The following is a 26,039-nucleotide window of genomic DNA, read 5'->3' on the forward strand; positions in this document are numbered from 1 at the left end:
TTTCAGATACTTGATAATCAAGTATATTTCATTTATATAGTGCTTAAATCATTTTAAAATTTCAAAATCACACAGTTTTTCCTTACAAAAGTTTTGAAGTGGATAGTGTAAGCATTATTGTCTCCATTTCATGTATGAAGAAACTGAGACTGTGAGTGGTTAAGTAACTTGTTTAAGCTCTGATAGCTAGTAAATGTTTTAGCAGGACTTGAACCTGGTTTCCTAACTCTTATCAAATGCTCTTAGTCTTGTACTTTGCTGCCTCTCTTCTACTTCATCTGAGTTCATCAACTTATCTTTGATTATGTTCTTCCCCATTGTCACTCAGTAATGTGTATTTTTGATCATTTTGCTTCTTCCTCTATTCCTATACTTGTGGTTGAAGGAGTCTTTCCTTCAGTAGTTTGAGTTTCTCTGTAGGGGGCCAGTAAAGGATGAATTCTATTGGGATGGGGACAGAGGGGAAAGACCATCAGTATTGCTTGTGCCCAGGGTGTGCCAGCATACCAGCCTCTATGCAGACCTGTGGGTGTGAATGGAAGCATCCTGAATTGGTCACTACATGCAATTGGGAAGAGTTTATGATAGGTCTTAATAAAAAAATGTTGCCATTCTTATTTCACTCTGTAATATGGAGTGTTAAGCCTATGGGAAGGATCTGCTGTGAATAAATTCATTTGATAGGCTATTGAATTAATTTCTCTGCACAGCTGTTCTAAAGTGTCTTTCAAATGAGCTTTACTCAGAGGTATCTCTTAACACTATCTTTTCCTGCCTCCTCATGTGACAGGGCCTGGGGGTGGGGCATTCATTTAATTGTGTAATTGAATGTTGTGAGTTTTTACCATTTGTAGCATGAGCAGAAGCTTGGTAAGGAAGCTGTGGGGCATTTGGTGCTTTGCTCTGATTAAGTACATATGAATCTCTTTCCCAGAATTTGATGGAGAGTTTGGATTCCTTGCTTTGTGCAGAAGGTTCTGAAAGTCTGAAGAGTTTATGTCTGAAACTTCTTCTTTGTTTGGTGACTGTAAGTAGCACAACTTGCTTGCTCATCTGTTAAATAGTAATCCATACTCCCATTAGAGGTAAACATCCTTAAAAACTGAGACTAAAATAAAGAAGGATGAGAGAAAAATGCATTAGATTGGAACTACTGTTAGAACTGGGTGTGCAGAAGAGGGGTTCAGGGTTAAAGACATCCTGGAATTAGATCTTTGGAAAGTGGTATTTTCAGACTGGGTGGTATATGATGTCACAGTGTTATTTTAAAAGTACCTCTTTAGGGGATTGACTTTCTTGAGTGTTGAGGAAAAGACTCTCAGATTATTCTCTGTGTGTGTGTGTGTGTGTGTGTGTGTGTGTGTGTGTGTGTGTGGCAGTTGGGGTTGAGTGACTTGCCCAGGGTCCCACAGCTAATTAGTGTCAACTGTCTGGGGCTGGGTTTAAACACAGGTTCTTCTGACTCCATGTCCAGAGTTCTATCCACCGTGCCACCTAGCTGCCTCTCAAGGAGTGTTTCTTAAAGAATTCCTTTTGGCATACCATTTTTGCTAATTTTAGCTCCCATTGTAGTAATCTATTGTTTGATAAACACAAAGACTCCAGCTTCTGGGATAAGAACTCATTATTTAATAAAAACTGCTGGAAAACTGGAAAGTAGTATGGCACAAACTAGGCATAGATCAGCATCTTACACCCTATACCAAGATAAAGTCAGAATGGGTACATGATTTAGATATAAAGGCTGCTACTATAAGCAAACTAGGAGAGCAAGAAATAGTTTACCTGTCAGATCTAAGGAGAAGGGAAGAATTTATGGCAAAACAAGAGATAGAGAACATTATGAAATGTAAAATGGATGATTTTGATTGCATTAAATTGAAAAGTTTTTGCACAAACAAAGCAAAAATGCAACCAAGATTAGAAGGGAAGCAGAAAACTGGGAAACAATTTTTACAGCCAGTATCTCTGATAAAGGCCTCATTTCTAAAACATATAGAGAACTGAGTCAAATTTATAAGAATACAAGTCATTCCCCAGTTGATAAATGGTCAAAGGATTTGAATAGGCAGTTTTCAGATGATGAAATTAAAGCTATCTGTAGTCAGTCATATGAAAAAATGCTCTAAATCACTATTTTTTAGAGAAATGCAAATTAAAACAACTCTGAGGTATCCGATTGGCTAACATGACAAAACAGGAAAATGATAAATGTTGTAAAAGATTAGGAAAGTTGGAACACTAATGCATTGTTGGTGGAGTTGTGAACCGATCTAACCATTCTGGAGAGCAATTTTGGAACTATGACCAAAGGACTGTAAAACTGCATACGCTTTGATCCAGCAATACCACTACCAAGTTTGTATCCCAAAGAGATCATAAAAACGGGAAAAGGACCCACATGCACAAAAATGTTAATAGCAGGTTTTCTTGTGGTGGCCAAGAATTTGAAATTGAGGGAATGCCCATCAGTTGGGGCATGGCTGAGCAAGATGTGGTATATGAATGTAATGAAATACTATTGTGCTATAAGAAGTGATGAACAAGCAGACTTCAGAAAAACCTGGAAAGACTTGTGTGGATTGATGCTGAGTGAAGTGAGCAGAACCAGGAGAACATTGTACACAATAACAGCAATATTGTGTGATGACTGACTTTGATAGACTTAGTTCTTCTCAGCAATGCAGTGATCTAAGACCATTCCAAGAGACTCATGATGGAAAATGCTGTCCACATCCAGATTGCATGCTGTCTTGAGGAGGGAAAAAATTTAGAACTCAAGATCTTTTAAAAGTGAATGTTGAAAACCAAAAATAAATAAATAAAATTTAAAAATGAAAAAAAGGTCATTTGATCCATCCAACCGGCCTATCATCTATTGTCCCTTTCACAAACATGGTCCTTTGACAAACTATTCTATATTCATTGCCTCCATTTATTCATCTCCCATTCCTCTACCCTTTGCAGTTGATTTCTGACTCTGCTACTCAACTGAAATTACTTTGTCCAAGATTACCAGCAATTACTTTAACTGCTAAATCAGATAGCCTTTTCTCAGCTCTTGTCTTCTGTGATATTTGTGCAGCTTTTGACACTATTGACTACTCTTTCCTTTTATGTATTTTCTTATCTTTTGGGGGTTTTTTTTAGCTTTTAGAAATGGATATTTACTTAAATTAATTTTTTTAATCAACAAAATATCTGCTTCACCTTCTCCCCCATTCCATTGAGAAAAAATGAAGAACAAAACTGCAAACTACAGACTATAGTTACAAACATGTGTAAGTAAGCAAAATAAATTTCTGCATTGGCCACATTAAAAAAGAGTCTCAATCTGTATTCTAAGCGGTTAGTTTGTTTCATTATGAGTCCTGTGGAATCCTGGTTGGACATTTCATTGATGAGAGTTCTTAAGTCTTTCAAAGTTGTTTGTATTTATAATATTGTTGCTATTGCATAAAACAGCAGTTCTTGAAGTATTGTCCAGGGACTCCTAGGGCACCTAAAACCCTTTCAGAGGGTCCTGAGGTTGAAACTATTTTTATAACGATACTAAGATATTTTAATTTCTAATATGGTAAATGTTGATAGAGTTAAAAAAAAAAGCTCCTGGGTGGGGAGTCTTCAATAATTTTTAAGAGTAGTAAGCAGTCCAGAGACCAAAGTGGTATAAGTTGTTCTTTTGGCTCTTCTCACTTCATTGTACTTCAGTCTTCCCAGGATTTTTGAAACTATCCCCTTCATTATTTTTTTACGGCATGGTAGTATTCCATTACATTCATATACCATAATTTGTACTACCATTTCCCAATTGATGGCCATCCCCTCAGTTACTAAGTGTTTGCTATCAGAAAAATAGCTGCTACAAATATTTTTATACATCTTTATTTGGAATTTGTTTTGCTTAGGATTAATCTCTTCTTTAATCAGTCCTTTCTCTTATTCTTACCTTTTCCTCCTGTTTCTTTCTTGAGGAAATTTATTTCTGTACCCAGCTGGGTATGTATATGCTTCCCTTCTTTAACTAGTTCACATGAGAGCGAGTTTCAAGTGATAACCTGCTTTGCCTATCCCTTCTTTGTGTAGACTTTTGCTTCCATACCCTGATTATAAGAGTTAATTTTTTTCCTTCCTTCATCTCTCTTTTCTCCCTCCTAATATATTACTCTTCCCTTCTCTTAAGATCATCAAAGTATAATTGACAGGCCCTCTGTGTAATTATGTGACTTATGATAATAATATGGTTATAGGGAAACATATGTCATCTCCCCACATTAGAATGTTAACAATTTATCCTTGTTTAGTCTCTTATGATTGTTCGCTCGTGTTCACCTTTTTATGTCCGTTGACATAAACATGTCCCATGTTTATACTTCAAAGTTTCCATGCCTCTCTAGTCTTTTCCAAGGAATGCTTGTAAGCCCTCTGTTTAATTAAAGGCTCATTTTTTTTTCATCCTGTAGGATTATACTAAATTTTTCTGGGTAAATTATTCTTGGTTGTAAGTCTATGTCCTTTGACTTCTAGAATATCTTATTCCAAACTCTTTTATAGTGGTGTCTGCTAAATCATATGTGATCTTGACTGTGGCTCCTTGGTGTTTTAATTTTTTCTTTTTGGCTGCTTGTAGTGCTTTTTTCTTTCACCTGGAAGATCTGGATTTTGTCCATGATGTTCCTGGGACTTTTCATTTTGATTCAGGCAGTGACAGATGGATTTTTTCTGTTTCTACTTTGTCTGCTAGTTCTAAGGTATCTGAGCATTTTTATTTCATGATTTCTTGAAATGTGATGTCTAGGCCCTTTTTAAAAAAAAAGTTAACTTATTTATTTTTAGTTTTCAATGATAGGCCCTGTTTTTGATTATGGTTTTCAGATAGTCCATTGATTCTTAAATTATTTCTTCTTGACCTATTTTCTGGGTCAGTTGTTTTTGTTATGATACCTTTAATTTTCTTCTATTTTTTCAGACTTTTTACTTTGTTTTAATATTTCTTGTTGACTCTGGAGTCATTATCTTCTGTTTGGTCTATTCCAGTTTTCAATGAGTTTGTTGCTTGCGTAAAGTTTTGTACTTCTTATGCCAAGCTGTTAATCCCTTTTCCAACTCTTTCTTGCATAGTTTTAATTTATTTTTCAGTTTTTTCCTCTAGCATTCTAATTCCATTTATAAAACATTTTTAACCCTTTTTCCCCAACTCTTCTTCTCTTCCAAGAATTCTATTTGAACTTGTACCCAGATTGTGTTTTTCTTTTGATGTTTTGCTTGTAAATGTTTTAGAGTCATTCTTCTTTTTCTGTGTTTGTATCCTGAGCTTCCTTGTCACCATAGTAGTTTTTTATGGTAGGATTCTTCTTTTGTTTGCTCATTCTTCCAGCCTGTTTCCTGATTTTGGACTGCATATTAGGTCTAGGTTCTGCCAATTTTTGACCTCTGTCTGTCTTTCTGTACCTCACCATTTTGCCATCTTGTACCTCACCAGGGAGTACATGTGTCTGCACCCCTTATTCTCTCTGTCAGTTTTTCTCTCTGTTGGATTGGCCCCATTTCTGGATTTGCTTCTCTCTGTGTGGCCCTACATGTCTAGTTACTTTTACCTACATGTATTCCCTCTCTCCACCATTGCTTCCTGGTCCTCTGGACCTTTTGATGCTGAATTCTTCCAGCATTTTGGAAAAACGAATCCTAGGAAACTGTTAGGCCCAAACTCTTGTTGGGGGTATGAGGGAAATGAATCCTTCTCAGTTTCTTGAACCTCCAGTTTGCTAATTCCTTTCTTTTGGCATTTGTGCTTGTGAGGAGTGTGTATCATATTGGGCTGCTAGACATTGAGTAACAAAATGTCTTTTCTTCAAACTGTTCTTCTGACTTCACTGTTTCTCTCAACACCGTCACTGTTCTCTTATTCTACCAGTCTTCGATCCTTGAAATGCTCAGGGTCACCTTTCTCCCTCCGTTAGCACTTATATCTAATCAGTTAGCTTAGTCCTGTTCACTAGTTCAGCCCCTTACCAAATTTCTCCAGGACTGTTGCTGTCAATTCCTTTTGTCTATCTGCTATTTATTGAATCTACCTTTACAATATCTCTTCAGTTTGCCCTCTTTTTATTTCATTTGCCACCGCTGTAGTTCAGGCCTTCATTACTACCTGCTTGGAGAATAAAGAAGTATAACAAGTTGTCCTGTCTTTCTTCTCCCCCCTGTAAATCCATTCTTTACATTGCAGCCAGATTAATTTTCTTTATGTCGTCATGTCACTTCTATGCTCAAAACCCTTCAGTGACTCTGTTGTCCACTGGGTAAAGTACATTCCTTTTTTTGGCATTCAGGGCTTTCACAATCTAGTACCACTCTGCTTTTCAACCTTATTTCCTATGATTCATCTCGACAGACTTTGTTCTGTGACCAAAGCTTACTTTGTACTATCTTTTGAATGTGCTTTGCCTGTTCTTTCCTACTTCCCATGCCTGTGTTCACTCTGTTCTCTATTCTCCATCTTCAGTCAACTAATCTTTTAAAGCCCAGCTCAAATGTTATCTTTTTCTTGAAGCTTTCCCTGATCACTGTAGTTGGTAGTGGTGCACCCCTCTCCCCCAAACATAATGACTGGTGGTACAGTACAGAGAACAGCGGACAGGAAGTCCTAGCTGTGTGACCCTGGGCAAGTCACTTCACCTCTATTTGCTTCAGTTTCCTTATCTGTAAAATGGGGATGAAAATAGCATCTATCTTCCAGTGTGGTTGTGGGGATCAAAGGAGATAATAATTGTAAAGCACTTAGCATAGTGCCTGGCACATAGTAAGTGTTATTAAAATGTAGTGATTGTTATTATTATTTTGCATTTATCATGCATTGTACATATCAGAACTATTTGCATAGTTATGTTTATGAGCAGACTGATGTGGTGCATAAAGTGCTGGAAGACCTAGTTTTGAATCCTGCCTCAGACACTTGATAGCTTTGTGACCCTGGGCAAGGCTCTTAACTTTTCTGAGTGTCAGGCAGCTTGCTGAGACTTCTCTGTGAAGTAAAGGACACATTGGAGTCTGCATGGTTGGAGGGAATTGCTGCATGGACCAAATCAGAGATCCTTACGATCATTTATGTCTGTCAGTCTGTCTCTTTGTGTGTGTGTGTACACACACACACACACACACACACACACACACACACACACAGCTTCTAGACTGTGAGCACTACAAGAGAAGGGATTATGTCTTATTTAAACTTTATATCTCCCCCAGCATCTAGCACAGTACCCTGCACTCAGCAAGTGCTTACAAAATCATTGTTGAATTACAAGGAAGTTAATATTCCTCTTTTTAAAGTTAACATTTCTATGTTTTCAAACCTGATCTCAGGATCAGGAAATGTATGTTAAATATCAGGTCTCAATACAGACTTTACAAAACTGGTTTTTGCTTCCAGGTGACCGATAACATCAGTCAAAACACTATCCTGGAATATGTAATGATCAATAGCATCTTTGAAGCTATTTTACAGGTAGGTCATTTGCTTTTGTGGATGAGTAGATGAGCCTCTTACCCTGGGAGTCTCTTGTCTGAATTTCCAGGGGCCAGGAGCTGTCACTATCCTGCATTTCTGATTCTTGTTGCAGATTCTCTCCCACCCTCCAAGTCGAAGGGAACATGGATATGATGCTGTTGTCCTTCTGGCTTTGCTGGTGAACTATAGGAAGTATGAGGTGAGAGTGCCCTGCACCACACATCCTCACATTTTTTTGTGTTGTGCCATGTCAGGCTTTTTGAGAAATAATTGTTTTATGTAGACTGCGTTTCTTTTGCCATATTAATTGCCCTTCTCCTTGTGTTCTCACTGCAGGCTGATTTTGGCTTTTGCAGGTAGATTTTGTAAATGTGTTTGTATTCTGAAGTTAAGAAACACCAAATAAAATGGGCATTTCTACATACATAGTACAGCAGCAGAAGAGTCCATGAATCTGTAGATTGCGAATAGAGCTTGCTTTATTTCTACCATTTAATATGTTTAACCTGTGGCTTTCAAAGCTGACCTGCTTGTCTGTGCTTCTTTCTGTTCTTTTCTCTGTATTTTAAAAAAAAAGAGTCTTAATAACCCTTTTATCCTTCTTGTCCCTTTTTTACACAATTATTCCTCTTCCCTTTCCTCTCTTCCTGCATCTTCCATTGGGAAAAAAAGAAAAGAAAAAATCCTTGTAACATTTGTTCCAGGTAGTTCTTGTTTTATGAAGTAAATGTGTCTCTAAAAATTTGCGTGCAATTTTTGATAAATTGAATGTTATTTTAAATGCACAAGAAGAACTTGCTATCTAAGAATCCCCATAGTGAATTTTTCTGTAAGGTAGTTAGTTATCCCTTAATTTATCTGTTTGATAAATTTGGATTTTCATTTAGCAAATTTCTCAAAACACTGGAGTTGCCATTGGTTTGGAGGTTCTTATGAATTGTTTTTGAACTACATGTAGCAGATGGAAACTGCTTCTTTTCCACATTAGTTTTGGAACTCTAGTTTTTTTCCTTTGTATTAATTAGCATCTTGACTTACTGGTTTCTAGGTTCCAGTTCCATTGAATCTAGAGATACTGGTCCTGCCAATTCATCAGTGTCATCTGCTCCAAAAGACAGAACGCACAAATGGCGGGGGGGGGGGGAGACCACTTAGAAAAGACTAAGAGACAAATATAGAATAGTGTAAAGGAGCAGGGGGAGTGCATTGTACTGGCTTTTTGTCAAGTACAGCAACAAGGAACCCCTCTATAGGTAGCCTGATTCCTTTTACCCAAATAACGGAACCATTAAAGTGAGCTAGAGCTGTCAGTTTCCAAGCTCTTCTGACTGCCAGAGACTATTTTGTGATACTTATCAGCCTTTGTTCATTCTAGTTGAGGAGAAAATTTATGGGTCGTTCAAACACTGGACTCACTCTCTTGGGTAGAAAAGCAGAAGTGGGGAGTACTGTCCAGTGTTTAAAGATGGGCTGGAACCTTTGAACCAATATTAGTCGTAAATTCCTAGGAGTCAGTAGCTTCTCTTGGAGAATAGTGTAGGAACAAAGGAATGGAATGACAGAGCTACAAATGAATATGTCATTGATCACAAATACCTGTTATCTTATAAAACTTGGAGGGCCTGTCTTGATGGCCATTTTGATTTTTCTCATGCCTCTAGAGTAGGGGTTCTTAACTTTTTTTAGGTCATTGGCCCCTCTGGAAGTCTAATGAAACTTAAGGACCCCTTTTCAGAATAAAATTTTTAAATACGTAAAATACATAAGATTACAAAAGGAAATACATTATATTAAAATTGAGTTATCAACATTTTTTGAAGAGGCATGTTCACGGACCCCAGGTTAACACCTACTCTAGAGTCTTATTATAGCAGAGAAAAATCATTGAGGTGAATTGAAGAGAGATGAGTTTTACATGAGAGGGGCAATCTATCCCCAAATATCCTGCTTGGATAAAAGTGACTGTGTTGGGATTAGCTTGCTTACTTCGTGAGGGAATTGGTTCCTGGCTCAACCTAATAATGTCCCCTGAAATGGAGTGAACATTAAAAAGAATGAACATTACAGAGAAGGAGGAGAGGAGAGAATCTGTTTCTAAGCTAAATTATGTTTTGGTTCTTCAGAAGATTCTGAAAGAGTTGAAAGTGGTGGACTAAGGCAGGCTGATGGGCAAAATTTATCTGGACTCTGCAGCTTTTAGTAAAAATCCTACACCAGAAGCTACTAAGGCAGCTTGGTAACCATGGAGGGAAAAGGAGCTTGACAAGACTGTGAAGAATTCTGAATGGCCTTAAAACCAATTGGTTGTCAGTAACACAAAGCAGATGGAATTCTGTGTAAACCAGTTTGAAATACTGTGTGTTCTTACTGCTCTCCCCGATCTGTGTTTTGGAGAAGCTGTAGCCTCTCAAGAAAGGTACTTGGGTCAGCACAGAGGCTTGATGCCTGGCCAGCCTCTGAGAAGGCAAGTGATAGATTAGGTTGGCCATAGGGACCGGAGTGAGGGTGGGGTGTCAGGGCACAATTGCATACATCCCCTCACTTATAATAATGCTTTCCCATGGTTATCTCCTCTGCAGAGACAGGAAAGGGATAAAGGAAAAAGAGTCTCAAGAAGGGGAGTAGAAACAAGTGCTGCTTACTTTTTTTTTTTTAAGTATAAGCCTATAAATTGGAATGATTCTGTGAAGGCCTCCTATGTTTTTAATGCGGCCTTGTGGTATGAAAAGTGGTCAAGTCCTGAGGCTAAAAGAACAGCAAGCTGAAACAGGTGTATAGCATGATCTGTACCTAGGGAATAGCAAATTGCAGCAGCCTGGTAGTCTAGTGGCTAGACCACTGGACTTGGTGTCAGGAAGACCTGAGTTCAGATCCTGCCTATGTAACCACCGACAAATTACTTCATTGCTGTTTGCCTCAGTTTCCTCATCTGTAAATTGGAGGAAATAATAACACCTGCCTTAAAGGGTTATTGTGAAGGTCAAATTAAATAATACACTTAAAGTGCTTTACCCTTAAAGTGCCATATAGATGCTAGCTATCATTATTTTGTGGCATATAAGACCCTGGCCACATGGGCCTAGCCACCTTTCTGTGGAAAAAGCAGTTACTCCCTAGCAGCTACTGTCCACAGCATGAAGTTCTCCCAGAACTTAATTTTGTTCCTTGTATCAATTTGTAAGTTGTTCCTATTTTTCTGTTTAAAAGAGTTTCTTTTTGAACTAGAGAACAAGCTTTGAAAGGAACATAAGCAAGTGGGTTTCGTAGGGGAGAATGTTTTTATTCATGCTACAGTAACTTCTTCTACACTGTTTGCAGTATACTCTATCCCTTGTTAACATGGATACAACATTCTGTAGCTCAGTGGGTAGAATGGAAGACTGTTTAGTACAAGTTCATGGTAATCCTTAGATTGCTGGTTTAAATCAGGCCCAAAGCAGGTGATGCCCATGTTCTTAGAGGCAGTAAGTGTGGTATAGTGGGTAGACTGCTAGACTTGGAGTTAGGAAGACCTGGGTTTGAATCCTGCCCATGACACTGGGCAAGTCACTTAATCTGTCTGGGCCTCATATGTAAAATTAGAAGATTGGATTGAATAACTTCTAAGGTCCCTTCCAACTCTAAATCTGTGGTCCTAAAATCTTGCTGTGCCTTGAAGCAGCCCAAACTGGGAAGAATAAGAATTTCCTTCTTGATGGTGTATCGTTAAGCCTGGCAGCATTTCCTGGTCAGTTTAGTGCTGAGTTTGCCCTTCTGAGTGCTGAGTGCCCTTGGACTTCATCTGGAGCTTGTAAAGTGAACAGTAGCATTTGCCTGTTAACTGTGGGAAGAAGTGTTGGAGAGATCAAACAGGCAGCAAATGAAATGAGCCCAGGCCCCTTTTCAGTTTTCAGCCTTTTTACAATATAGGTTTTTAATAATGCAACATTACCTTTCCCTGTGTCCTAGTAAGATAGTAAAGATGCCCTTGGAAACTAGTTTTAATAGGGTCTATGTGGGGGATTAGGCTGTTCCGTTAAGGGACCTTGGTTACAGCAATGCCTTTCACAGAAGGTTTCTAAGCCCTTCAATGATGGGTTTTCTTGGTAGTTGTAAAACCCATCCATCTGAGAACTATTCTTCCCTGATCCCCTTGGGTTTCAAAAACTATTTACTGAGATGCCTAAGTCAGTGTGATGTCTTTGAATAGCCAGGGGTGGACATTATCAGGGGAATGGGTCACTGGTGTTTGTTTAATTTTGTAGGTGTTGGTTCAACAGCTTAGTAATTTTGACTCTATTTTCATCTGATGCCAAGCTGGGATTAGGTCTGGAGGTGCTAGAAAAATCTTCCAGTACAGCAAGTGATGGGACAATCACTAAGTCCCAGTGTCCTTGGCCAGATTGTGGTTTGGGTAATTACATCCTGTTTTCTTCAGTTCCCCCTGCAGTGTTATTTGGGTACCAGATCCATAAACAGCCTCTCTCTGACTGTTAAGCAGCTGCCACTTTCCACCCCCAGGGTGGCTTTGTTTCACGGGTGGGTGAATCAGACCCTGTGTGTGGCTGGTAAAATGGTTGGGGAGCCTTTGGGATGAAAATACTGTATAAGTGCAAGTTAGCAACTTACAAAGAAGTGCCTACTGGGGAAAAAGTTGCTTATGGATCCTCAGAGTCAGCTGTCCCCATGTACTCAGTAAATTGTTGACAGAATAAGACCAAGTAGGTTTTGCAGAGTGTTCACTTACCTCTTAAAAACAACTAATAGAAAAGAGTGAAGGAGTTGATTATAGTCCTGAACTTTTTCAGTCCAATTGAGGGACAGAAGGACTTTGTGTGTATGTGTATGTATGCTCTGAAAGTTTGGTCAGTTGTAATTAGGGGTCAGACAGGATGGATTGAAACTTGTGGCTTGGGGTGCAATGGGAAGAAGCATTGTGCGTTGACAGAGACAGAGAGCTAAGTCCCTGTGGAAGCGTTTTAGTTCAGTGCTTTCCTAAATGGCTAATGGACTCTTTATTAAACTAGGCCAGACTAACCTGGAGCCTCTTCTTTTGCTTAACAGTCCGTGAACCCTTATATTGTAAAGCTATCTATTGTGGATGATGAAGCCACCCTCAATGTGAGTATTTGCACCTTGTATACCATTTCCTCTGCTTGATTCTGTGTTTGGTACCATAGGCATTTCTTAACAGCCCTGGTTTATTGTCTGGATTTCATATGGGGAACTATATTTCTTTGTAGAGTCCCACCCTTGGGCCCTTGGAACCATGAGCTCTTTGAAGATGGAGGTTTAGAGGAAGAGATTTATTGGTCATAGCAAAATGGTCCATCTGATACCACATTTGAATGGTCATGGCTGCCTGTCATTTTGAGCTGATTATATTAAATTCCCTTGAAAGAATGAATGAATGAAAAATCATTGATTAAGTGTTTACTGTGTGCAAAATTGAAGACAGAAATGGAAAAGCAAGATAGTCCCCATTCTCAAAGAGCTCACCTTCTAAAGGGAGAGACAGCACATATAAGAGGTTTCAGTTTCAAGTCAGAACAGCCTTCATGGTCATTAAGATGTAATGGCAAAGCAGATTGTAATGCCTCTTCTATAATTTCTTTTCTGTTGATAAAGCCTTGTGGTTTTTAATGTTGAGCCATTTGATGGTGCTAACTACTTTGGGGATGAGGACTTTCTTTTCTGGATCTTCAGTAACTTCAGGTTACTTCAGGTCTTCTATAGCTGCTGAGGAGCTGGGTACTGCAGCACCTGATGGCTCAGGGGCTAGGCTAATGGTGGAGCTGATGGTCTGATGGTTGGTGTTAGCAGTGGTTTGACATGCTTGGCACATGATACTTTCTTTGTTTCAGGATGACTTACTGCTCAGGCTAGGTTGTTTTGCCTGCCTCAGCAGTGGTAATTGGTGTTGGTGGTAGCAGGGATGGTATGTTCCTTCTCCACAGGGACTGTTCCCCTAGACAGTGACTTTAGGGATTGAGCTGGAAGCAGGGCCAGTGGTCTGGGTGACTGGTGAGACCAAGAAGCGACAGGTTCCTTTTGAGAATTAGCCAGAAAAGACATATGTCTAATATATATTTTGAGAATGAGAGCAATGTTTTTTCTTCTCTGCATAGAGAAAATGTCAATTAAAGGAGGAAAACAGGACTCCAGACTCCTAGATTATGTCCCTTCCTCATCTCCCCATCATGAGCTTTGCCTTCCCCTTAGGTAAAATTTGTTCTCGAACACTCCACTTCTGGGTGTCTTAGTTAATTCTTATTATTCACTCAGGAAGTCTCCAGGGAAGGATGGTAAACTACCTGGTGCATCAGATTTTTTTCACTTTGTACTTTTGTTTTCCTGTGGCCTAAAAGGAAGAGGCTTGTCCTACATACACTCTCATTTGTCATGGGACTCGTTGCCTCACACATTGTGGTTGTTTTGGAAACATTTAAGAGCTTTTTATTTGAAGAGTCTAACTCAATCTGCACTTCTAAGGCAGAAATGTTCCCACTGAAACTGACAACGATCTGAGTTAGTCCATCTTACTCCTTGTTACTGTATTTTAATAATGTCTGGGAGCATTGAATTAGAAAGTGAGATCTGAAAAATCTCTTGGAAGAAGTGCCTTTCTACTTCTGGACATTTCCTAGCCACTACAATTTTTCTTCCTTAGTGATAACTTGTGGGTGCAACTTGCTGGGCTTGGATGAGGAGGAGTATGTCTAGTAATTTCTTGACCCCAAAGGGTTACTCACTCTTCTACTGAGTAATCTTGTCTTTTTGCAGGGAATGGGGCTTGTGATTGCTCAGGCTTTGTCTGAATACAACAGGTAAGCCCACCTTTCCAGATGTGGTTCTGGTTCTCAGCCAATGTTAATTGACTGAGTTGGAAACAGGTTTGTATCAGAGGCCTTGGTGAGTAGAGACTGTGAGTGGTTTCATCTTCTCTTATCCTTGCAAAGAAAATGGTATTAGATGCTGATATCCTGGATCAAGTGATAGTAGGTTGCCTTTATCGTAGGAATCAGTTTTCAAAATTATGGAAGTGAAGGGGGCAAGAACAGGATGATAGCTTCTAAATTTAATGTCTCTGGTTTTAACCACTGAACATGCTCCTTTACAAACTTTGGTACTTCCATATACATTACACAAGAACAAGAAAAGAACATTTTTTAAGTTTGGGTCATAATTCTCTTTGAGACTGAAAATTGTGAAAGGTGCTTCTTTTGTAGCAGGAATCAATAGCAACTTTCCACAGTCTCTTTTCTGGAGGGCTTGTTTATAGATTTGCCATTCCACGTGAATGTGAGAGGAGCTGGTATTAGTGGACACCGGCCAGCAGTGCTCCCACTTGTACAGGTCAGGGTTTTCCCAGCTTTTGTGCATGCTTTCCTCACAAAAAGCTGGGTGTTGGAATTTCGGAAATGTCCTGTTACCACAAATAGTTTATTTCCTTCCTTTCCCTTCAAAGACAAACAAGATTTTTACAGTAACGGTCTTAAAGTAATTTCCCTGTCACGGTTTTCAAGTAACAATCTGTTAGGGAAATAACGGAATCACCCATATGGTGTAGGATTTTCACACTCCTCATTCCTTCTTTCCAAGCCTTTCCCAAAGTGAACATGCATTTTGGTGCACATCGTAACTTTGGGGCAGCTGGGGCAACTGCAGAGGCCAGGTCTTTACTATGGTTGTTTTCTCCAAAGATGACTGGCCAATTTCCATGAAGAAATTTCATGCCTTTATTTCTTTGTTTTGCTGAGTGCCTAAGACAGAACCATTTACTTGATAAATAATAACAAAGTCAAATGGAGTTTTCTTTTGATTATTCAGGCAATACAAAGATAAGGAAGAAGAACACCAGAGTGGCTTTTTCTCAGCCCTAACTAACATGGTAAGCCTGACTTGTTATCACTGCTCAGAAATAGGTGACATCTGGACAGGTAGCCAAACCTCAGTTCCAAATAATGATAATAAAAATCATAATAGCTAGAATTTATCTAGTACTTTACAATTTTTGAAGTGCTATATATGTTATCTCATTAGATCCTTATAACATTCTCATGAGATATGTGCTATTATTATCCCCATTTTACCATTGAGGAAACTGAAGTGAGGTTGTGACTTGTCCCAGGTCATAGAGCTAGTAAATGTCTGAGGTAGGATATGAATTCGGGTTTCCTGACTCCTTGTCCAGTGCTCCATTCTCTGACACCAAGCAGCAGAATTGCAAGTGCATGTGGTACTGGGACAGTGAGGGAGATGGCTGTAAAACACAACTGTCAGGGTTGGAGCCAGTAGGAGCAGCAGAAAGGATTATTTTAGTTTGGATTCTCTAGGGGTGAGTTTTGAGAGACAAGTCTAAGAAGACTTTATTTTTTCTCAATTATATGTAAAAACAATTTTTAACCTTCGTTTTTTTATAATTTTTGAGTTACAAATTCCCTCCCTCCCCTTCCTTCTTGAGAAGGTAAGCATTTTGATATATATATTATACATGTACAGTCCTGCAAAATATATTTCCATATTAACCAGAGAAACAAGTCTAGAAGGTGATCTGAGTGAGTAGCCCCTGAAATGTTGGCAACTGTGAAGCTTTGTCCTTTAAGGTACCCATCACACAAGTAGTCCTAATGGTAGGGGAGCTCCTAGAGTCATTATCAGGGATGAAATTGGCAAAATATATATATCATAGAAATAGACTGGAATGACAAAATTTTAGAGATTACCAAATTTCGGTCCCACTTTTTATAAGTGGGAAAATTGAAGTCCAGAGAAAGGAAAATATATGACTAAGTTTATACAGTTTATTATTAGTAGTCAGGACTAGACCTCAGTTCTTAAAGTTCTCTTTCCATTTTTTTTGTACTGTTCTACTCTGCCTCTTTCTGTGCCCTTGGCCTTTTTTTCTTCACACTTCCTTCTCCTTGTTTCCCCCACCTTGCTTCTTCCTCAGGTACTCAGTATCTCTAAGCTTATGTCTCTCCTATTCCATATCAAAATCTGGTCTGCAGTAAGATTAATGAATTCACTAGCATTGAGTTATAAGTGACTAATAAGACCTTGTGTTGTCACAATAATTTGTAGTTTAACAGGAGATAAGAAATCTTAAGGTTAAGGAACGAAACCCTAGTTGTAGAGTTTCAGGCATTAATGAGCAGGTTGTGAATGTTTGTGTGTGTGAATGTATGTGTGTGTTTGTATCTGTGTCTGTCTGTCTGTCTGTCTGTGAGGAAGGGGGGAAGATGGCGGTTGTTGGTGCCTCTGAAGCTGCCTCTCTGCCCATGAAGCTTCTATGGCTGGAATTATAAAATATTTTTGATCCTCTGAGAGGCAGTACAGTATAGTGTTTGAAGCAACACTATTGGTAGTCAGAAGCTGTTTATATCTTTGGATAAATCACCTTATCTCTCTGGGTGTGTTTCCTCCTCTGTACTATAGGAGAGTTGGACTAGGTGATCTCAAAGGTCCATTCCTTTTCTAGCATTTTATGACTCTTTGTGATCTGTGAAACAGAAAATGCATGTGGCCTGTGCCATTTTGGGTAACCCCTGGGGCCTGGGTTTTGGATGAGGCCAGCAGCTCCTGGGAGGTTCTTTTTTAATGAGGCTCTTGCCTTGAGTGATGACCCTCATGAAAGATAAGATGCTGTAGAGTGTTTGTAGTTAGCCATTTTTACCTAGGATTAGGGATAATTATCTAATATTTATTGACTAACCTGTCTGAGAACTGATATGTTCAGCTTATAGGAGTTAAATAAATGCCTGGGGATTTGGGGAATTTTCTTATAAAGTCCCTTTTTAGGTAGAAGATCTAGTGATTTTTTTTTTTGTTAAAAAGACTGAGAGGCCTAAGACTCTTCATATGTGAAATAATGTATGTCAAGTGCTTTGCAAACCTTAGAGCACTTTTTTTATTTTTTATGAGGCAATTGAGGTTGAGTGACTAGAGCACTTTCTAAATATCAGTTATTGCTACTTCCTTAGGGGAGGGATGGACAGGGCTAGCCTCGTCTTTTCTGACATCCTGCGATTCTTCTTTCCTCCACAGGTGGGCAGCATGTTCATAGCAGATGCCCATGAGAACATTTCTGTTCAGTAAGTGCATTGACATTCCCTTGTGCAGTGGCTTGGGCTTTAGTGGTGGATTTGCCAGCTGGAATTAGAAATGGAAAATGTCACTTCTTGTAAATCTTTCCAGGATTCAAACTTTTTTTTAAAGTGATTCATCAGTGTGTTCCTGGGGTTTTAGATAATAACAGGCCCTGAGAGAGCTCTTCCTTGGCCTGATGCCCATTGTTTCTCAGGAAGTTCTAAAGCTGCTGCAGACATTCTTGAGAGTGAAGTGGAAACAGGGATGAGGAGCTAAGCTGCTGAAAGATTTAGGGACTGGTGGTTCTTTGAAGGACAGGAGCTTTGGAAAGAGTCAAGAGCATAGATCCCAGGACCTGGAGTCAGGAACACCTGTGTTCAGATCCTACTTCATGTACTTACCAGCTTTGTGACCTTGGGCAAGTTACTTAACCTGTCTTTGCTTCATTGTCCTTATCTGTAAAATGAGGTAGTTGGACTCAGTAGCCTCTCAGGTCCCTTGAAACTCGAAATCTGTGGTCCTATGATCTGCTGGAATGGGGAGGGGGTGAAGAAAGGGAGATGGGTAAATAAAGATGATAATGAGAGCCCTTGAGGAAACTGAACTGTGTGATCTAACCTATCTGTATATCTCTGAGCACATAAGTTGAAGAGAAAGTGGTATGTGGGCCAGGGATAAGGAAGGGAGGTATGCAGATGGAGGGGGCTGGTCTGAATGAGAATGATGTGAAGTTTGGAACCCTTAGAAACTGAGAGATGGTGATGGGGTGTGAAAAACATCAATATAGGTTGAGTTGTTTTAAGTTGATTAACCTCAAGCTAGAGATCCTTTAATCTGTTCTCTCCTTTCTCAGAACGAATGAGGCTATTCTTCTGGCTCTTTATGAAGCTGTTCACTTAAACCGGAATTTCATCACAGTATTAGCACAGGTTGGTTGGTGCAAGGGAAACTCAAGTCCTTTTTCTTTCCTGAAGCCAGTTTGGGCTGACCACAGAGACGCCCCTTTGGCCATATTATATTTTAGGACTAACCTATTTAAATATTGTTTGGCTGTTGGGAAAGATAGTAACTTAGAGTTTATCAGTTACTTTTGCTTTACAGTATCCCCAAATGTGTATGTTTACATCTGATGCTGAAGTGGGCCTGCTAAGATGAGTGATTAATGGTCTCGACCAGGTTGTTGATCCAGTTAATCCAAACGAGTTGGGATTACTTCATTTTGCTCTTTGGAAATCCCGTGGTATTATCTGTTTATCTGGATTTTTGCATCACTCTTTTCATCTTTCCAAATCACTACTGAATTACAGTAGTAGATAAAACAAGCTACCAAAACAAGCAAAAATGTATGTCTACATCATGTTTTCATAACTATATGACTCACAAAATCAGATAAATAATGCAGGTGAGTCAAGAGACAGAAAATCTATGGCTTTATGACCCTTTCCAGCTCTGTAGAAAACAAGGATGGGCTGGTGACACAGGGACCAAGAGAATCCTCCTGGTCAGAACTGAAGCAAAGGAGTCAAAAGGCCACACCTAATCCCATCACTTCATCAGCTGGGAGACCATTAGTCTCACCAATTTCAAAAGAAGGAAATAAAGTTAGGGTAGGAGAGTACATTGCTATTAGTAGACAAGGTAATTTATGAAAACTGAAGACAAGGAGCCACAAGCACATGGAAACAGGGCAATGTGCTAGATGGATGTTCTTAGGGGTCAGCATACAGGAAGAACCAAAATAAACTGAGAACTCAAGTGCTGTCTGTGAAAACTGTCTTTAAAAATTGATAAAGTGATTTTATTCCAAAGTTGGGCCACTTAAAATATGTATGTAGGCTTTTTTTTTTAAAGTTTCTCCTTTATAGTTTTTTTTTGTTAGGACCACTTCTCAAATCCCTCTAAGGGCAGCTACTTACAGAATCCACATTTTGCAGCCTCAGAAAAATGAGGTCTTATTTGAACTAGTTACAGTTTTAAAGATTGACTTTCTTGTCTGTGACTAACATGGGAGACTTCATTCACTGTTCTCACTAAGTCTCAGGACTTTGTCGTAGGGTCAGTTAGACCTGTTTGTCGAGGGCCATGAGTAGCAGTGGCAGTAGTTTTATTTGGTCTCCCATAAAGCTGATGGGAGCTGATGGTCTCCCAGCTAATGAAGTGATGGGATCAGGTGTGGCCTTTTGACTCCTTTGCTTCGGTTCTGACCAGGAGGAATCTCTTGGTCCCTGTGTCACCAGCCAATCCTTGTTTTCTACAGAGCTGGAAAGGGTCATAAAGCCATAGATTTTCTGTCTCTTGACTCACGTGTATTATTTATCTGATTTTGTGAGTCATATAGTTATGAAAACACGATGTAGACATACATTTTTGCTTGTTGGTAAAAATGGTGCTTTTTTAGTCCTAGACAGGGCTGCCACTGTCCTACTTGTTATAAGCATCATCTTCTGTGTTTGCATATTCTTGTTTCTTTGGGGTGGTTCTGCAGAGAGGCTTATGTAACGAGGGCCTGTTCTTAAGTTCTGACATGCTAGAGAAAACACGCTCACCGAACTCTTAAGTTTACGTTTATTGAGCGCCAATAGTGTTCAGCTCTACATAGACCCTGGAAGTCCTCTTCGGTGGGCTTTCACTTTAATTAAATAGACCATCGTAGCAACATGGAGAAAGGTTAACCAGATAGTGTTGGGAGGGAGATAGGTTTCTGTTCGTCATCCTTAGGCTTCTCTGTTTTTCTTTAGAGCCATCCTGAAATGGGCTTGGTGGCCACCCCTGTCAGCCCTGTTCCAGCGACCCCTGCCACGCCTCTAGGAACCACACCGCCTTCCTCTGATGGTGAGCCCTCCTGCAGCGTGGCTGTAAGGGTTGGTGGGCTGTGCTTTTAGATTAGGTCTTTTAGAGGGAACATCAGTCAGACCAAATGATAATCACTAACTGAGGCTTAGGAGGGGAAACAGGGGCAGGAAACCCCTGTTGGGCAGGAGAGCAAAGCACTTAATTCTCACTCCAGAAAGGCGGATGAAGCATTTCCCCCACCCCCATTGTCCCCCCACCAAAAAAAAAGTCGTATCTTGGATCCCAGAAGGAAACTTGGGAAAAGCCAGTCAGTCGAGTGTTACATGTAGACAAGTTTTTGGGAAGGTTACAGAAACTGTGTATCCCTCATGTTAGGGGTGGTCAGGAGACTTGGGTCATTCGTTACTATGCTACACAACCCTTTAGTTACTCTGTCTCTCATGGCCTCTGTCACATACATTGTGCTTTAGATTTCCCTTCCCCAGAACCCTCCAAGCAGAAATGATTGGGTTTGGGTTTGACTAATTATGTATAGTTTGCTTGTACTCTAGCATCTTGCCCCTATAAAGACAAATAAACAAATAAAATCCTCATCCCGACTGAAATTTTGAAAATGAGGGCTTTTTTTTTTTCAGTAATGTGGTATAAATTTGTTGTAACTTGTGGGATAGTCTTGTAAACAGTATATATTTGGTGACTCACCTTAAAATAGCAACAAAAAAGTATCTCGTTTACCTGGAATTATGCCTTATGCATATACTTTTTTTTGCGGGAAGAGTGGCTGCACCTTGAAGTTATCCCTGGCTCCCTCCATGTACATTAAGCCACTGGTCTGTGGTGCTCTAGCTATAAAGATTGTTCTTTTTTTTGTCTTCTTCGTTAGATGTTTCTGTGGCACCTGTTGCCCAGCATTTCAGGGCAGCACGGGTAGAGTTGGGATAGAGGTATGGCAAGGGAGGTGCCACTGATGTGAAAGTCTTCTGGAACAAAATGGAAATGGCTAGAATCAAAAGAACTAAATTCCCAAATATCTGAGCAAGAAATAGCAAGTAGGGAGGATTACTCGTCTGTCTCTGCTATTCAGGTCGCTGCATATCCCAGCAGAAAGGCTTCTTTCTCTGTGAGGAGGAAGCCTGCCTGTTACCATGGATATCAAAAGCCTCAGTAAATTATATATAATACCTATCTGTGGCTGTAGCCGAATTCCATGTGATAACTGGGGTTCAGTACTTCAGAGTGCTGCCTTTCAAATGGCTCATTGTGAACACTCCCACCCACATACTTGATTATGCAGTGGCAGGACTTGTGCTTACTTACCTACAACCAGTGTGCTTTTATTCTTTCCAATGAGAAGAACGAGTCAGCCCACTTTTAGATGACAGCCAGCACCGTCTTCTTCCACAAAGGCTGCTGGGGGAGATTACGAAGCCAAAGATAGGGCACGGCTCTTCCCAGAGGAAGGAGGCTTGCATTTGGGAGGGATTTTGTTCCTGCCACTGTTCTGTTGCTCTCTCTCTCCCTCCTCCCAGTCCTTTTCTTACCCTGCAGGGCTCCTAAGCTCTCTAGTCTTGTTTTTGACTTCGAGTTTTAAAATTATAGTGATGCTCAGTAGCCTTGCTATATTTAAAGGTATGTCACTGGAGCTATAATTTTTAAGAGCCAGCAGTTTAGCTGTAACATTTGTTCTCAGTTCAGACTTGACATTTGACAACTCAGCCTTGGCATGAGAGGGCTTTCTGGTAAACTAAAAATACATACACATCTATATTTCCACTATTACATAAGGCAGTCTTCAAATGACTGCTCTGGTGGGGAGGGGAAGGCAAGAAAGAAATCCCGTTTTTCCAGTTAGATACCTTTTTGGATAACGGAATGATTGTGGGCTCTCAGCTTCAAAATAGGCTCATGGCTTGAAATGAGAGTCCCTAGGTCATTAACCCATAACATGAATTAAGGCCTTTTAGTATTTCAACATAAAAATATATTTGGCTTTTATGAGTTCTTAGGGGCTGAGCTGTGGGAAAACAGCCAAGGGTTGGGTGTGTTAATTTCTTCTCATAAGGTTTTTTGCTGTGCTTGCTGTGTGTTACGGATCCATAATATGCAAATGTTTTCCATTGTTAATAAACGTTCTCTGCATACATCATAACAGCTCTCGAGGGACCCATTATGGCTATGAATACATATTATGAGTAATATCCCAAGCTCAGCTAAGTCTTCCTGGGTGCAAAATGGAGTAGAGAGACTTTAGGCCTGGGCCATCATAGAACCTCTTTTTGCTTTTGTTTGATTCCTCAAATTAAAGTATTTAGCAAAAGGTCAGGGTTCTAATTCAGGGTAGTGGGATCTTGGGGAATCTGCACAAAGATTGACCTGCAGAAGGCTCAGGTCCTTTGCCCATACCTCTATGTAATTTGTGGTCTAGTGAAAGATGGCCTTCCTTTCTTTGGGTTCCCTTTGGGGAAATGGTAGTTGGTTGTATAAAATTTAATTCCCAGGCTTTCCATACCCTGTTTTTACTCTTCCATGGGAGAGAAGGGATCTACAGAGAGGCTGAGGGGGAGACTCAGTATGGAAACTTCTATCTCAGTTTGTTTTTACTCTGGGGCGTTTATAACCTAAAAGGCTATTCTGAAAACATGAGCCTTTATTAACCAGCAGATGCTGTCTGGCTCCTCTGAATTCAGTACCAGCTCTTTCCTCTTAAATTCAAATGAAAGGGACTTAAAAAAGGGTTTTGATCTCTCTTAGGTCTGTTGAGAGTAGAATACACTTGCCCTTTTTTAGAGCAGCAGAAGAAAAAGATTGTGTGATTAGAGGTCAGCTTAGTTCTTGTCCTCCTGAGCAGATAACTTATTCAGTTATTATTGGTTCATAAGTGGGGAGAAGTTGGCTTGGAGTGTGTCATAATGGTAAGTGCACTTTATCCATTTTATTCCAGTTATAAGTTCTGTGGAACTCCCACTGGATGCAGATGTTCAGACCAGTAACCTCCTGATAACCTTCTTAAAGTACAGCTCCATTGTCATGCAGGACACTAAAGGTAAGTCCTGCCTATCTAATGGTTCTGGCTGGCTGTCAGATGTGTGATGAGTAGCACTGAATCTCTTCAGACCTCTGCCCAAGAAAATCTAACAGACTTCAAGGGAGAGAGATCGTCCCAGATGCTGAATTGGTGAAGTGATTTCTTATAGACAAATGGCGCTTGGGTGGCCTTGGGAAGGATAAAAGCTGGTGGGAAAATGACCAAGAATAGGACCTGGGATAAAATTGTTACTATATGATAACCAGGACCTGTATTTCTTGAGACAGTTATAAATAGCATGTGTCTAGGAGCGGATAAGTAGGTAGATAAATAAATCCTTGTGGAAAGTGGGCTATAGAAGTAGCCCTTAGAAAGCTCCTTTTTTAAATGCCAAAAGTATGAATTTGTGGTACAGATTAAATGCTAACTATATAGAGGGGGACAGAGTGAACTGAGAATTAGGGAGATTTCATTCTTTGACAGCTACAGAAGCAGCAGTTCCTCTACTTGGAGGGTATTTGGGTAGAGTAGAGATGGCAGGGTTTGAGGAATTGGTTTTTATGATTGAATATCCAGCATTTTCTTTGTTACTGATTTTAAGGGGTTCTTTAATTGGTGGAGGAGGGCAGTGGGAAGAGTAGTCATCTTAGCAAAATTTCACCAATTGTTTATCTGATTTAAGGTTTCCTCTAAATAACCTTGTTGCTTTATAATGACACTTTGCATTTTTATAAGGGTCTTTTCAGAAGGGCTTCTTCAACCTCTGTTTTGGGAACAAGCATTGTATTTGTTAAAAATTAAATTAAATTTTTAGCTCTAACTGACAATGCAACAAACATTATATTTCCCTTCTAGGCAAGTTTTCTTAGAGGCAATTTCCTAGGAAATCTATAGTTTTTGGAATCTTACGTTTTTTTTTTTTTTTTTGCTAGGCAGTAGGGTTAAGTGATTTGCCCAGGGTCACACAGCTATTAAGTGTCAAGTGTCTGAGGCCGGATTTAAACTCAGCTCTTCCTGACTCCAAGGCCAGAGCTCTATCCACTGCACCACCTAGCTGCCCCTGGAATCTTACTTTCCAAGTGAATAAACTATTCCCTTGCAGGGTAGTATAGAGTTCCCTTAAAGAGAGGCCAGCCTTCTAGATTTCCCTCCCTAGATGCCTTTTGATGGCTGCTGCTTTTAATTCAGTCCAACAAACATTAAACAAGCACCTGTTGTGGACAAGGCACCATACTAGCCACTGGGGATACAAAAATAAAAATAAAACGGAATTCCTACCCTCAAGGAGATTGCAATCTAAAGGGGAAGCTAAGCTTTCTATACAGTTAACTTGTATGTGGCCTATGTTAGGTACAGATAAAATGTGATGACAGATTTGGGAAGGAAAAGAATTTTTAACTTAGGAGGACTTAACAAAGGATTCAGAGCAGTAGAGTCACCTGAACTGGATAGGAGAGGGGGGAGTCTGTGTAAAGCATGGGGGAACAATGTGAGGAAACCCCACACATATGGGAGTGGACCAGATTAGAATAAGGGACCGTAAGTTGTCATTTTGGCTAGGTTATAGATTATATGAAGGGTAGTAGTAGAAATGAGGGTGAAGGGAAGCTCTTGAATGCCAAGATAGGGAGTTAACTTTTATGTGGTAGACAGTAGGAGCCATTGAAGAGTTTTGAGTAATTTGTTTTATCAGAGCAATGCATTAGGAAGATTTCTTGAGCAGCAGTATGAAGGATGGATTGGAGAGATTTGAGATTGGAGTCCAGAAGACCAGTTAGGAGGCTATTATAATAGTTCAGGTGAAGGGTGCCCTTTTTTTTAAATGTTAAAAAAATTTTTTTAAATGTCAAAAAAATTTTTTAAATGTTAAAAATGGTTTTAACATGTAATTGGAAAAATATTAAATTAAAAAATAAATTGATAATGGATGATAAATGTTGGAGGGGATATGGGAAAATTGGGACACTAGTGTGGAGTTGTGAACTGATCCAACCATTCTGGAAGAGCACTTTGCAACTACACCCACAGGACTATAAAACTATGCATATGTTTTGACCCAGCAACACTACTACTAGATCTGTACCCCAAGGAGATTTTTTTTTAAAAGGGAAAAGGACCTATTTGTACAAAAATATTTATAGAAGCTTTTTTTGTGGTGGCAAAGAATTGGAAATTGAGGAGATGTCCATTATTTAGAGAATGGCTGAACAAGTTGTGGTATATGAATGTAATGGAATATAAGAAATGAGGAGCAGGATGCTTTTAGAAAAGCCTGGAAAGGCTTACATGAACTGATGCAAAGTGAAGTGAACAGAACTAGGAGACACACACACACACACACACACACACACACACACACACACACACACAGAATATATAATAACAGCAATATTGTACAAGGATCAACTGTGAATGACTTAGTTATTCTCAGCAATAAAGTGATCTATAACAATTCTGAAGGACTTAGGATGAAAAATGCTTTCCACCTCCAGAGAAAGAACTGATGAAATCTGAATGCAGATTGAAGTGTACTAGTTTTCACTTTATTTTTTGTATTTTTTTGTCTGTGTTTTCTTTCACAATGTGACTAATATGGAAATTGCGTAACTGCACAAGTAAAAGATGGATCAAATTGCTTACCATCTC

The 26,039-nt window shown here is 39.6% G+C and overlaps 1 protein-coding gene across 7 annotated transcripts in view; it reads left to right on the forward strand.

The window, feature by feature from the left end:
* The window catches only part of ARMH3 (armadillo like helical domain containing 3), a 223,733-nt gene that overhangs the window by 30,996 nt on the left and 166,698 nt on the right, over positions 1-26,039 (forward strand). For all 7 annotated transcript variants that reach the window (XM_078151093.1, XM_020967140.2, XM_020967127.2 and 4 more), the window contains 10 exons: positions 935-1,027; positions 7,430-7,504; positions 7,620-7,706; positions 12,551-12,607; positions 14,270-14,313; positions 15,317-15,377; positions 17,534-17,580; positions 18,429-18,504; positions 20,314-20,407; positions 23,310-23,411. In XM_078151093.1, coding sequence (XP_078007219.1) covers positions 935-1,027; positions 7,430-7,504; positions 7,620-7,706; positions 12,551-12,607; positions 14,270-14,313; positions 15,317-15,377; positions 17,534-17,580; positions 18,429-18,504; positions 20,314-20,407; positions 23,310-23,411 — 736 coding nt within the window. The remainder of the gene's footprint in view (positions 1-934; positions 1,028-7,429; positions 7,505-7,619; positions 7,707-12,550; positions 12,608-14,269; positions 14,314-15,316; positions 15,378-17,533; positions 17,581-18,428; positions 18,505-20,313; positions 20,408-23,309; positions 23,412-26,039) is intronic.

The sequence above is a fragment of the Phascolarctos cinereus genome, unplaced genomic scaffold (assembly GCF_003287225.1).
Source record: "Phascolarctos cinereus isolate Bilbo 61053 unplaced genomic scaffold, phaCin_HiC Scaffold_3;HRSCAF=262, whole genome shotgun sequence".
Taxonomy (NCBI): Eukaryota; Metazoa; Chordata; class Mammalia; order Diprotodontia; family Phascolarctidae; genus Phascolarctos; species Phascolarctos cinereus.